This window comes from Castanea sativa, chromosome 12 (assembly GCF_040712315.1).
Source record: "Castanea sativa cultivar Marrone di Chiusa Pesio chromosome 12, ASM4071231v1".
Classification (NCBI taxonomy): domain Eukaryota; kingdom Viridiplantae; phylum Streptophyta; class Magnoliopsida; order Fagales; family Fagaceae; genus Castanea; species Castanea sativa.
In genome coordinates, this window is record NC_134024.1 from 39,661,352 (window position 1) to 39,675,826 (window position 14,475).

The following is a 14,475-nucleotide window of genomic DNA, read 5'->3' on the forward strand; positions in this document are numbered from 1 at the left end:
GTATCCGTGTATCGTACGAGAAACTTACTAGTTATCACAAATAGCTCTTATACTGCTATTTTAATTATCAATTAGAGGATCACTTGATGAAATAGAAAAGTATAACCAAAAACGAAAAATGGCAGCCACACCATTGTCTCTACATTTATCTATTACTCATAGATTAAATACCATAAACTTACTGCCATTACAATCTTGCACTGAAGTCATAGGTCAAAACCTCACGAGCAATACATATATCACAGGTCACACCTGAAATTGGCATGATTGCAGGGTCCCACGTGATGAAAACAAGCAATGTAAAAAACATTGCAAGATTAAATTACCATTCTATCAATATTATCAAAATCTCAGTTTACTAGGCAATTGATAGCACAAGTTCACAAATAAAAGCAATTATTCATTGCCTTTCCATATACTGTCGTGTATGTACTACAATGACCAATCACCACTTACCTAGACATGCAAATAAAACATTTACATTGACTTCATCACCAAATTGCAGAAAATTAACAACACAGTACACATAAACTGAACAAAACAATAAAACAAAAAATTCCCAGCCAAGGAAAAACACAAAAAAGCTTACTAACATATAAAATATTATAAGCCAAAGATATTTAATCAGTGAAAGAAGACTACACAGTATGAGAGAACCACAAACAAAAGTCTAAGAAAAGGAAACCTGCACCTAAAAACAAACCCAAACCATGCAAAACCATTAGCACAGATTAGCAAAGTATAGACCACAACTAGTCAAACAAATATACAAGAGGCAAATATCCTAATATAATAATATAAAACGGAAGAAAACAAAATCAACTAATTATACAACAATTTCAGTCCAGCACGTAACTGGCGATATCGAAAGATCAAATTTCACGATAAACACAAAACCAGTTTTCAAGTTTCGTGCAGTGTATCTACTATTACCGATTTAGCATTTTACAACACATACAAATTCCTTTAACCGTTAAATCACAAAAAGAAATTAAAATATATTTTGAAAAATCTGCTTTAAGACGGGTATATTTCAACAATTTATTTTTGTGATAAAGCAGAAGAAACAAAATACAGATCTAAGAAAAAACAATAACACAAATAGATGTACAAGGCAATAGCAACAAACAAATACTGAATATATATATAAAGAAAAATCTGCAAATAATTAAAAACTCACAGACCAAATACGTGAAGGATGAACAATTCAGATCAAGTATTGTGTTTGACACAATCTCCTTAAAGCAGATTTCGCCCCTCATACAATTACTGTGGTACTTTGAGACTCACGGACGTCTGCCTCCCATGATAAAATGATCTACAGCATGAAAACGAAGCACACAAGGTTGTGCTTTCCGAACTACTCAATGTCACTTTCTCTCTCTTTGACACAGAATGAATGCACAAAAAAAATTCTCACTTGAGAGTTTTTTCTTAAAAACGTAGTTTCTATGAATGAGGGACTATGCAAAATTATACATTACTAAACAGGTACGCTGTTTTTAGTAAATAATAAATAATAAATATTATTATTTGGACAAGTAGACTCAGTCTATATATGCCAAAACCCCAATCCAATATCCAACTCATGAGCATATAAACTCATATATTATCTATTTCCTTTCCTATATAGGACTCAGAATTTTTACCACTTTTAATAGCATCTTCAAGTGAACATAAAAATATCAATTTTTTATTCACTCTGTACTATTTTTCCAACAACACCATTCAAAGTAAACTCGCTTTTATCATTGTTTTCAAGGCATCCAACCTAATTTATCTAGTAAAACGTAATTTCATTTTTTGCAAAATAAAGAATGATTTGTACAGTTGTGAACCTGACTTTTTGTCAATAATAGATCAATAAAAATGACATCTTCTAAATTTTTTATTTTTTAATTTGATGAATAAACAAATACTTATTCTAATTGACCAACCATAAGCTTGTAGATAAAGCCAGGGAATCAATTTGACTAGTTATATATGAACTCACTCGGGCAGGAAGAAAGAAAATCTGAGTAAGAATGGAAGAAGTAAAGCTAATAGGATTTTGGCCTAGTCCTTATGTTTACAGAGTTATATGGGCTCTGAAACTCAAGGGTATCAAATATGAATATTTAGAAGAGGATATATTTAACAAGACTGAATTGCTTTTGAAGTACAACCCAGTGCATAAGAAGGTTCCTGTGCTTCTTCATGGTGGGAAACCCATCCCGGAATCTACTGTCATTCTCGAATACCTTGAAGAGAAGTGGCCACAGAACCCCTTGCTTCCAGATGATCCTCATGAGAGAGCTGTGGCTCGGTTCTGGACTAAGTTTGGAGAGGACAAGGTAATTCTACTACTAATAATTCAGATTAGCTTGCATAAAATCACAACTATAACTTCTTTTCTTATTTATTGTTTTTGGGCTACAAACAATAAGTCTATGATATAATTTTTTACAATTATTGACATGTTTTGTAGTGACTAATGCATAATAAAAGTGATGTCAAATGATAAATTAAAGTGAAAGTAATGTTCCAATCACAATATGTCATACCAGCAACTTGTGAAGTTATTAAAAATATCATGTTCTTAGCATTCCTTCACTACAAATCTTACTTTCTTTTATACATTCAAAAGTATTTCTTTCAAATGTCATTTGACTAAAGATGCAAAAAAGGAGAAAATCATAGAAGGTGATTGTCTTTGCACACACAAAAAAGGTCTGAACAACAAAGAAATCTTTTTCCAAACCCAGATATGATGGAGTGTTACCTCTTTTAATTTGATGCTTTATGTGATTTAGATGAAAATCTTTTTAAGCTTCTATGTAACTTGTGGAGAAGAACAAGTGAAAGCCACGAAAGAAGTGCAAGAACTTCTGAGAATCCTAGAAGAGCATGGTCTTGGAGAGAAAAAGTATTTTGGTGGCAATAAAATAGGATTGGTCGACATAGCTTTTGGGTGGATAGCTTGCTTTCTGGAATTTCTGGAGCAAGCAGCTGGGGTCAAAGTGTTGGAAGATAATAGCTTCCCTCGTTTACAGGCATGGATCAAAAACTTCAACGAAATTCCAGTGGTTAAAGAGAGCCTTCCTGATCGCAATGCACTGTCAACATATTTCAAGGGAACAAGAGAATACTTGCTCTCTTCAGCAGCATCATAAACATCAAACATTACTAGCATCAGCTTGGTTTGTAATTCAATAGCTTGTGTTTTCTCATTCTCTGAATCTAATTCTCAAGTTTTGTTATTCTACAAATAAGTTTGCATGGCTGAGTGCAAAAGACAGGAAACTGTGACTGGCATTTTACTAGATGTACAATTCTGCTCTACATGTAGAGGCTTGCTATTATGTAGTTTTTTTTTTTTTTTTTCTTCTTATTCTCACTAAAAACTGGCGAGTGATGACTACGAGACCAATTTTCAGATAAAATATGAGCCAAATAAATTGATTTTTCCTTCTTTTTTATGTTGTAAAACAAAAATTGTGGGGTGTTTTCATTTTCAATTTGCAGTTCATAAATTTCACCCCTTTTCCCTAAATAATCTAACTACTAAAAACATTAATCTCATATTTTGTCATTTCCAATACAGGTTCCAAGTTTCCTAGCACATTGAAGTAGCAGAAACGATCTCACGTTGCCATTGCTTGAAAATTTATCCATCTTTAGTAACTTAGTTCAGAGTAATCGGTTCCTTAAAATCACATGATTTTTTTTCAGACCATTCTCTTTATACCCTTACAATTATTCATCCATCTTTAGATATATGGATATCAGTGAATCCATAAGAAGCTCAGCAATTTCATGACCCCATGTTATTTCTCACTTCCGAAATCTCAGCACAGTTATTTCCTCATTAAACATTTTTGTACTTCTTCCAAAACATGGAATGTAATTTAAAAACCAAAAATAAGAAATTACATTACAAAGCAACAGAAATAAGAAAAAAAGGGGAGTAAGCCGGTTGGAGGGGATAATAATAAAGTTACATTCAAATAAATGTACAGTTCCAACCACACCCACAGGTACCCTCAGCATTTAGATGCGCATACACTTCATCAAGTGCCCAGAACTTAAGGATTTTATATGAATTTACTAGCTAAGAAGGTTCACTGTAAATCTAATGCATGATATTTGCAGAGACAGAAATGTGATATGTTTCCCTGTGAAATCCCCGGTTGGCATGAAGAACAGATTCTTTGAATGACTAAATGTCCAAGGGACTAGCTCTCTGTATTCTTAGTATTAGCTTCTAATAGCAAAGGTTCGAGTTCACCTTTTCGGTACAGCTTCACTGTGTCTGCATTATAATAAGCAACAAACGTATAAAAAACAAAATAAAAGAAAGAAGGAGAAGACGAAGAAGAAAGAGGAGAAGGCATTCTTCATACTTGTCTTTTATGTAAGAAATATACATGTAAACCTCACGCCACCCCCTCTTTCTCCAAAAAAAAAACAACCCATGAGAGAATTCTTTTAACTAGTGTAATCAAAATCTATGGCAGTCATTAGAATGACAAACATAGATTATTGTTGGTGCCAAAATGTAATGCCAGAAATATTAGAAGTGTGGTCAACATGAAATAGATTGATGCATAAACAGTTGCAGGTCAAGAATTTGGGAATCACTAGGAAGTAAATAAATGAAAATTTTAATTTGGGTGGCCACTATATCCATGAATTTATCGAAGATATAAGATGAATTCCAGGAACGATATAGAAAAAGCTAAGGGGAGAAAAGGTGAATGGTATAATATTAACTGTCATAGATATGTTTACCTGTATGTTTATTGTATAAAAGACAAGCATGAAGAATGTATTTTCCTTCTTCCTTTTCCTTTTAATAACCATACACTGTTACCTAAACCAATGGGCAAAAAACAAGGCTTTGAACCCCTTACTTCCCCCCCTTACAAAGGAGGAGAGACAACACTCAACTACATAAACCTATGGGTAAAAGATGATGGAAGAAAACCTGTACCTGTACACCCGCCAATATGATTGCCCCCTGGTCATGGATAACAATAAGAATAAGTATCTATTTTCAATAACATCAATATCCAAATAAATCTGTTATAGAAAATACAGCATAAGAACAACTAATTATTGCTTCAAAACCAACATTAAATCATATCTTTTCTAAATGGCTTTGATAATTTTCCCATCATCAAATGAATAGTTACTAGTTTGAAAAGAAACATGCATAAACAACATCAGGTCTTACGTTGTCAACTGATGCTTTCATATTGTTAAAATATTTTTTCCGGCATCATTTTTAAATTGGAAATTGTCATGATTGATGTCATATCTTCAATGATACTGTTACTAGACAAGGGATCAAAAACAATGGGGTAATCATCATTGCATTCTTTATTTATGAACAAAGGCCATCAGAAGAAAGTCATAGCTCATCTTGTATTGACTAGTAAGATCACAACGATGGACGTAATTTGAAGGACAAACTGAGATAAATATCTTGCAATGGATAATTTTCCAAATATTCTGAACGAAAAAGCATCATCAAAAAACAAAAAATGTAATATTCAATAATTATAATACTCAAGAGTTAAGACAGAACAATATCTATGGCCTTACATTCATGGTCAACAAATTTTTTTATGATCTTCTAAATCAGATGACCCCATATATCGTAAAATAGATTAAGATTCATTTTCATTTTTATTTTTATTTTTTGAAATATTAAATTCATTATGCACTCAAATGTTGAACCATTTTGCTAGGGATAAATAAACTTCAATTCCCAGTTTCTTTTAGAATTTGGCAAGTTATAGAAGCCTGAACCCCTCATACATGAGCTGTCCAACTGTGAACTGATTCAACTTATTCCTAGCAAACCAAATTGCAACTATGTTTGAGTTTGCTTCCAACAAACCCTAAAAAGAGTCATTAACACAGCCAAATATTCAATGGTACTAGCTGCTAAGGCTGTCCTCTGTTGGTTGTTATTTAGAGAGGAGCACATATCTTTTCTATGTTTTAAATTTCAGAGACAATCAGGTGAGACTACTTGAGTGTCCACATAGTATATACACTTCCAGATCCTGCTTTGACTGGACAGCAGTCTAAAATATTGCTGTCCAGTGTGTTTCACTCTAGCAGCATCCCCCTTTTTTATGGCATGGAAACTCATCAAGGTAGGGCCCTTTGACACAACCCTGAGGAGTAAACCGCGGATACATGACCCTACCTGCCAGAACCGTTCTCCTAGTGGGGACTCAAACCCAAGATGTCTGGGTTTACAGCTCATCCCAAGAGTCCAACCACTAGGCTGCATCCTGACAGGTTCTGGAAGCATCCCCTTTACCAAATGGATCCAACAAATCAGTACACATAAAGCTAAATTTTCAAGGTCCAAAATTCAATTTGAGTTAAACTTACTGGACATAAGATTTGGAACAATAGATGTATCTAAAATGAATACATGCATTAAGAAAAATTTTAAAATCACAAAATCATGACTATCCCAGTAATGAAGTTGGGACAGAATGTGCACCCTAAAGTCTTCAGAGATACACAACAGTTCAATCAAGCTATGCTTGCAAAACAAAGGTGGAGACTCACACAGGTCGAACAAAACTAATTTCATAAGGTCATTAGAACAAGGTACTTCTATAACTAATCCTTAGAGCGAAAATAGGAAATGCATCAAGGAGTATCTGGGGTGTGAAAGCGATCTTATCTCAGGTAAGGTGGAGGATTGATGACGGGGAGAAAGTGAGGATTTGGAGTGACCATAGGCAGCCAAAGCCTTCCACGTTCATGGAATCTTCAACTCAAATCATGTTGTCACCAGATGTGAGGTAAGCGATCTCTTTGACCACACCAAATGGTGGGGGATAGAATTTTCTCTATTAAGTATTCCAACCAAAGTCAGGTGATCCAAAGAATTCCTCTAAGTGGGCAAAGATCTGAGGATAGGATGATGTGGCCCTACACAAAAGATGGCATCATTTTTACAGTTAAGAGTGCATATGCTTTAGTAAATAAGTAAACTGGTTTGGGGAAACTTCAAACTGAGTGAAGAACAGGATGTGGAACCAGGATTGGAATATGAATGTGCCAAACGAAATCAAATTTTGCATGGTGCACCTACAAAGCTGAACCTTGCCCACAGAAAGTGCCCCCTAATGGGCTCTGTGTGATATGCTGTATGAGTATGACTGAAGAATCAGTTCTACAAACGATTTGGCAATGTGCTCCAGCTGCAGATGTCAGTGTCCCAGACAGATTTCTAGTTCTTAGTGCTCAATGTTTTGAACAAGAGTAACCAAAAAGTTCTTGAGTTATTTTTCGTAATAGCTTGTAGAGTTTGGCATCTAGAAAACACTTGATGGCATGGAAAACCATCAATACTACCACAAAAAACTGAAACTGAAGCTTAGGAATATTAATTTATGAGAAACACAAGCAAATCAGTGCATGGCAAAGACAGACACAATACCATAACTGCATGCAGAAGCAGTTGCAACCTCCCAAACATGACTTCTAAAAGATTAATTTCGATGGTGCAATATTCAAAACATTGGAAGCAGTTGAGCAGGAGTAATTATCACAAACAACAACGGACAGGTCATTGCAGCTTTGAGCTCAAGGGAACCCAACGTCACAGATGCATTAGAAAGTAATCAAGATGATTGCGCTACTGAGAGCCATGTACTTGCATCTGAACTAAAGATCTCGAATGCTGTCTTTGAAGGAGTTTTGACTGGGGTGATAAACAGAATTAACCAGAAAACACTAAAGAGCTCCAATGTTGGGCGTAATGCAGATGAAATAGAGAACCTGGTTCAAGGCATACAATAGTTTCGGGTGGTACATGCTAGTAAATACTGTAAAGGCCTAATTGGACAGAAGACGCATTGGCTAAGCATGCCTCAAGTTAAAAACTGTCGAAGTGTGGAAGGAGGAAGCCCAGCATTTCTGCAGAACATATTTCTCATTGAAATAAAACTGATTACTATCTTTCATCAAGACAAAAAATCCAATTATGAGAATGGTATATTCTCAGGATATGATTGACAAGTTTTATAAAGCTGCATGTCTTGCAGTCACAGGAAGCAGTCACAACAGCAATAGGACATGAATCTTTAAGATAAACTTGCACAATTCAAGAATTTACACCAGTGACATAGCTTATTATATTGGAAATTATGCTTTTACCATTTTTCAAATTCCATATGGGAAACACCCCTACATTTGTGCATATTAAAACAGTCAATGTAAACATATACTCTATCCATTTCAAAAATAAATTGAAGCAGTAATCACCATGTTGTTCAGGAGAAGAAAAACCAAAAGAAAAAGAAAAAATAAAAAGTATATTCTAGAAGTATTAGAATTAAATGTTAAGCATTACAAAAGTACAACTAACCAATAAAGACATTCGGTACAGTATGTTGGCCAGTAAGCCTCTCTAGAACCTTCTGCACTTGTGGCCCTTGGGGACCTGAAAGAGGGGAAAAATGAATAGGTAAGAGTATAATTGAACTGAAAGATAAGCACTACAAAAAGAAATGGATAACCAGAGGTCCATTTTCGTACCAACTGTCAATTAGGTGGAAAAGAACTAACTAACTAATTAATTAATTATATATATATATATCAAACTTTTAGATATTTCTATTCAAGGAATGACGTTGAAAATTTTAAACATGGCAGTCACTAATATTCTCCAACAGCAATATTTGATATATCCCTTGAGAAACAACATAATTAAGAAATAGGATCTCCATAGAAAGTTAATGATAGAATTAATTGATCAGTTGGTGGTTCCAAATTGAAAACCAGGTTCCTGGCATCAATAACAGCAGAAATTGCCAGCGTAGTATACAGGGCACTGAGTCACTGACCAAATCAATAGGCATTTAAACCCAAAAAAAGTAAGAAAGAAGAAAATCCTGATGATATTGAATATGGCATCAGTCCTTATGTATAACATCATTTTTGGTAATTCAATATTGGGAGAGGGGGAATTTGAACCCTGGATGTCTCCATAGAAAGTTACCGATAGAATTAATTAATCAGTTGGTTATTCCAAGTTGAAACCAGGTTCATGGCATCAACAACAGCAGAAATTGCCAACATGGTACACAGGGCATTGAGTCACTGACCAAATCAATAGGCATTTAAACCCAATTATCACCCAAAAAAAGTAAGAAAGAAGAAAATCCTGATGATATTGAATATGGCATCAGTCTATAACATCATTTTTGATAATTCAATATTGGGAGAGGGGGAATTTGAACCTTGGAAATCTCCTTTGTAAACACCAGGAGGTGCTAACCAATTAAGCTACAAGGCACTTGGCTGTCCTAATGTATAACATCATATGATTAAAACAACTCAGCGAGTCTTCCAGACACACACAATGACTTTTTTTCCTCCCTGTTTAGGTACACACACATAAAAAAAAATAATAATAATAAAATAAAAAATAAAATAAAAAATCTAAAAAACAAAAGGGGAAGGAGGGAGAGGGTTAAAACACAGGGAAAAACAGAAAAAGTAACTTTCCTTCATTGGGAGAGCTCACTCCACATTTAAATTTTGGAAAGAAGAAGGCAAAGGAAAGAATTTTTTTTTTTACCTTGCCTATTAGTTCCCCTCATCCTCTCAAAAATCGAAACAAAGGGTTAAACATTTCAGTTCTAGATGAGAATAAGGCTTTTTGGTGTTCCATAGATAAAAATGAGTCGTAAGAAATTGGTTCTGTGATTTCTTCCTATTGAATAATCTTATTGTACTCCTTCAAGAAAAATTCAGGCATCAGCTAGCCAAAGTCATTGAACTCTTGATAGTTGAAACCTCTATGCTATGAGGAACTTCCAGTACTATAGAGAAATTTAAGACTCCGGCTTCTAAAATGCCTCAAAACATTAATGCCTAGACATGTCTTAACATATTATATCTGAAGAACAAGCGGGATCTTACAAGTCATAAATTCAAAATGCCTCAAACATCTTCCACTTAGACACACCTTAACATGTTATAATATACCATTTTATGGGCTAATAAAAAGTTACAATATAACTCCACAGTTGTATTCAAAATCAGTCTTATAAGATAATCTGCATAAAAGTTGTCCAACTGTCATATATTCAAGTTCTTGGATTGCAGGCTCATTGGGGGATCAAAATAGATTGGAGGAGAGCCTATGTTTCTCAAAGATTGGTATTGTCCTGTCCAATGTGTACAATATACATGAAAAGGAATAATCTAGCATTTGAAGGAATATGGAAGTCAATGAGAGTGATCAAAATGATCATTCTTAGAATTTTATTCCCTTAGGGGTCTCTTCATCCGTCCTTTAAGTCATAATTTCTAATCTTTTAGGTTAAATTTATTGGATTTTACATCCCAATTTTCAGACTCACTTTGTAACTCCTTCCCCCCTGCACTTCGCTTCTTTTATCCACTTCTGTGTGCACCATCTGTATTCTTCCTGTTTACCACGTTGCATCCTTTTCCTCTGGTGCTTTTAATGCTATGATTGTAATTATATCAGAAAAAATTAAAACGAATCAAGTTGGTTTTCCATGTTGATTTAAATCAACACAACATAATAAGCACATCCACCTTTACACCCCAGAAGCAAAGTTATATCATCTGAGAGTTGAGATATCAAGCACTGCAACTGTCAATCCTAAGCCAAGAGAGAGGGCTAGGATTCTCGCTTGAGACAGAAGCAATTGCCTAGACTAAGATTATGTTATGGCATAATCACTACTCACATGATGTCAATATACTTCAATAATTAATGTAGTTTGGATGCTCTCCCATTAAGACTTTCAACTAATAAGCAATTTGATTTTTTATTACTATCTGTGCTAGCACACGTTGATTGACTAGATAGAATCCGACAAAGTAGTAAAGCGAAAGGTGGTTAGAGATCCCTTTTTTTTTTTTTTTTTTGATAATTAAGAAAAAATTTATTAAACAAGGCTACTTCATGCAAGGAGAATGAAGTAGCAAAAGAAAACATATATACAAAAAAAAAAAAAAAAAACACATAAAACAAGCTATGTTCAAAAAAGAAGAGAATCTAGAAAAAACGGAATGGAATTATTAGACGTAAATTCCCAAGCTCGTGACCAGTCAAACAATGTCCCTATAAATAAAGCTATGAGATGATCCATCAAATGTTCCTGATCCTCAAAAATGCAACAGGTACGCTCTGTCCAAATCCACATAATACACAAGGGTACCAAATTCCAAATATTCTAAGCACACTTCCCTAACCAGTTCATCAAGGGGTTTTAGCTATGCCATGAAATCATTGCTTGGTGAAAGCATCACCACCTACCTTCCCAGATGCACCCAACCTTTTATTCTCCATATCAATCCACGGGAGTTCTAGGCTTTTTTTTTTGGGTTCAACAAGTTTCTTGATATAAAAAATCTGCAGTAATAGATTACTATCTTAGATGCCCCGTCACAAGTGAACTCTATACAGTATCAATATTAGATCAAGGCATGACAGGCAATAAAAGGTTTTTTTTTTTTTTAGGGCAATACAAGTGTTATTCTGCTGCATAAGCATCTGCATATGGGTTGCTGCAGCCTTTAGCCCAAACAACAAATGTATGAGTTGACTGCCAGACCGGCATTAAAAAAACCAAGCAGGGTTTCTAACAAAAGGTACGGAAACCATACCTGAAGTGTTCAGGCTCCTGGCTCACCACCAACAGTAGACTCTTCCTTAGGCTGTTGACTCATATTTTACAGAGAAACTTGTTTATAAAAAGGTCAGTGGATCTCTACAAGTTACCCATTAAAGTGTTTATGACACAAGTGCATCTTTTCATAAAAAAAAAAAGTTAACACACAATTAAAAATCTATTCTTTTGTTTTTTTCTATCTTAAGTTAGCCAAGAGCCTTCTAATTGGTGTTTCCAATGGAGAAGACATTCAAGGTTCAAATCCCCCCTTCCCACATTGTACATTGTAACTATCCAATTACAAAATACACACACACAGACATAAGTTATTGAAACTTTAATCATTACCAATCAACCCTACAGACATTCAATATATGTGGGAAACAACCTACTGGAACTAGATGAACAACTTACTTTAAACCCATAATATTCAAATGCATAACAAAAACAATGCAAACAAAGATCTAATTTTATTTTTATTTTTATTTTTTAAAGTTTAAAGGAGAAAAAACACTTACCGAGTTCGTCCAATTCAATGACTAAAGGCTGCACACCAAGTCTTTTGAACAAAGCTTTGACTTCAGAAGAGTACCTTCAATTCAACACAAACCCATTTTAAATTTTCCAAAACCAAACAAAACCCACAACGTAAAACACAAGAATTAGCATAAAACACTACAAAATCAAAACAAAACAAACTAATAGCAAATGAGAAAGATCTGAACTCACGAGCACCAAGTTTTGGAATAAACAACAATTGGGTTCTCGGCCACTGTCTTCTTCACGCTCTCTTCGAGGCGAGACCCAAAGGATTCAGACATGGCTTGTACAGAAAAGGGTCTGTGAGTTCTTGAGGTTTTTAAGTTGGTTCTGAGGACACGAGAGTCGCTGAAAGGAATAGAGCAAGAAGAGGACTTTGGGATGGGATGAGAGAGTACGCGAGGAGAATTTACAAAGAGAGAGGCGATATGGTTGAGATTAGTAGACGTGACTGCCATTGTTGGTTGTTGCTTTTTTGCTTCGGCTTTTGGTTCTTCTTTTGCAGCTTTGTTGGAGTTTGGGTTTCAATGGTTTTGTTTGTTGGAGCTTTTTGATTCCTTGTTTATGTACTACTTTGTTTGTTGCTTTTATTTTACCTTCTTGCTTCCTGTTTGGGCTTTACACGGTTTGTCTTTCGTTTATCGTATTCAAGTGGGATGAAAATACTTATATATATTTTTGATAGAAAGGAATTAAGCTTAGATTAAGAATTAACAAGTCTGTTACAAAACATCTTGACCTTATCTTAGCACTCGATCCCATTCTAGCTAAAACATTTGCACATTGATTAGCTTCACAATAGGGTGTGCTCAATCTGTTTTTTGGGGATAGCTCTCAATAGACTCTGCATTCAGACAATAAAGGTTTTATTAACAAATTTACACTGTCGTTATTCCTCAATTGAACAACACTCAAACCTTTCAACTCAATAATCAAACTCTTAGTAAGGATTAGGCCTAGGATGAAAACTCGAGATTTGAAACAATGGGCTTTTTCTTTTTCTTTTTTCCAAATATTAGTTGCTGCAAAAAAAAAAAAAAAATCTAAAGTTATTCCTTTTGTAACTCGAGTTTGCATCAAACAATCAACATCTACTTGGAACTCAAGTTTGTCAAAATGGGCTACATAACAAAATAACTTTTGATAGAAGTTTTTTACTAATATTTATTGCAAAAATTGAATATTTGACCAAAAAAATGAAACATATATATTTTTTTAGAAACAAACATATAAGAAGGAAGAGGGTGAATAAGATTCTAACACAAAGATATACTACAAAATTTCACTAAAAAACCATGGTAATTTGGAAGGGAGATTTGAACCTCCGATATTTTCGTTAAAAAATAAAAATACCATAATGTACTTACTAGTGGTTCAACTATAGGGCAATATAATGTTAACAATTCACATATGCGAATGTGGGGATGGAGATATTTGACTGCATGAGTCAATTTCAACATGGCCTATCTAATAATCGTGTAAAAACTTTTTAACCTGAACACAATTTTAAGTGGCATGACACAATATGACCCACATAGTAAATAAAGAGTTAATAAATAGATTGTGTTTGATTGAAATTATTTGTGGGTTAATACAGACATAAGCCATTTTAACCTGATTAAAATATATGATCTCAAATTATTATCATGTTTTATATTTGTAAGCACGTAAATTTTGATAGGCTAAAATGCACTTTTCACACCTATATTTATGAGGTGTTGTAATTCTAATCCTGGTTATTTTTTCTTGTTTAATTTTTGTCTTAGTTTTCAGAGATAGGTTCAAATTCATCTTTAACGTCATCTAACTTACAAAAAATATTGTGTGGAATGTGTTTGGGGTATTACACAAAATAATAATGAAAGATCAAAATTAACACAAAAGACAAATAGAAAATAGATAACTTGGAGGCACAATATTGATTTCCTTAAACAATATTTGCTCCTCACACTATTGTTGCTAAATGGTTATCACAAATTTGTCCCCAAAATACAACCAAGATGTTGAGTTCTGGAGAATAACCACATGATTTCTTGTGTTTTTTTCTCTAACTTACTATTTCGTGGAGTTATATTTCATCAAAAGACACGTATACAGAGTCAAAATGTTTTATGATACCATTCACAAAGCTTGACACATCTTCAAACATTAAGAACAGTTACTAGAAAATTCTGCAGAAAATCCTGCTTTACTACTTTCGATTGGTCGAAAGTTCCATTTGTTCGATCAAGTGCTCTTTTCAATCAATCAAATAGGAATTGAATAG

The 14,475-nt window shown here is 34.1% G+C and overlaps 2 protein-coding genes across 2 annotated transcripts; one reads left to right on the top strand and one right to left on the bottom strand.

Annotated features, from left to right (window-relative positions):
• Positions 1–1,962: 1,962 nt before the first annotated feature.
• LOC142619530 (putative glutathione S-transferase) lies at positions 1,963–3,453 on the top strand. Its single transcript, XM_075792660.1, has 2 exons — positions 1,963–2,333; positions 2,793–3,453. The coding sequence occupies exons 1-2, from the start codon at positions 2,025–2,027 to the stop codon at positions 3,150–3,152; spliced, it is 669 nt and encodes a 222-aa protein (XP_075648775.1). The 5' UTR covers positions 1,963–2,024; the 3' UTR covers positions 3,153–3,453.
• Positions 3,454–3,839: 386 nt separating this feature from the next.
• On the bottom strand, positions 3,840–12,809 carry LOC142619531 (glutaredoxin-C5, chloroplastic-like). The gene is made up of 5 exons (XM_075792661.1): positions 12,399–12,809; positions 12,188–12,261; positions 8,384–8,458; positions 4,973–4,999; positions 3,840–4,291 (listed from the first exon to the last, which is right to left on the bottom strand). The coding sequence occupies exons 1-5, from the start codon at positions 12,665–12,667 to the stop codon at positions 4,215–4,217; spliced, it is 522 nt and encodes a 173-aa protein (XP_075648776.1). The 5' UTR covers positions 12,668–12,809; the 3' UTR covers positions 3,840–4,214.
• Positions 12,810–14,475: the final 1,666 nt, after the last annotated feature.

Bases quoted from the DNA above. Each gene is read 5' to 3' on its own strand.
- LOC142619530 (XM_075792660.1), top strand. From the start codon at position 2,025: ATGGAAGAAGTAAAGCTAATAGGATTTTGGCCTAGTCCTTATGTTTAC. The intron at 2,334-2,792 runs GTAATTCTACTA...TATGTGATTTAG, and splicing joins CTAAGTTTGGAGAGGACAAG to ATGAAAATCTTTTTAAGCTT.
- LOC142619531 (XM_075792661.1), bottom strand. From the start codon at position 12,667: ATGGCAGTCACGTCTACTAATCTCAACCATATCGCCTCTCTCTTTGTA. The intron at 12,262-12,398 runs GTGAGTTCAGAT...GTTGAATTGAAG, and splicing joins TATTCCAAAACTTGGTGCTC to GTACTCTTCTGAAGTCAAAG. The intron at 4,292-4,972 runs GTACAGGTTTTC...ATTATAATGCAG, and splicing joins TCATATTGGCGGGTGTACAG to ACACAGTGAAGCTGTACCGA.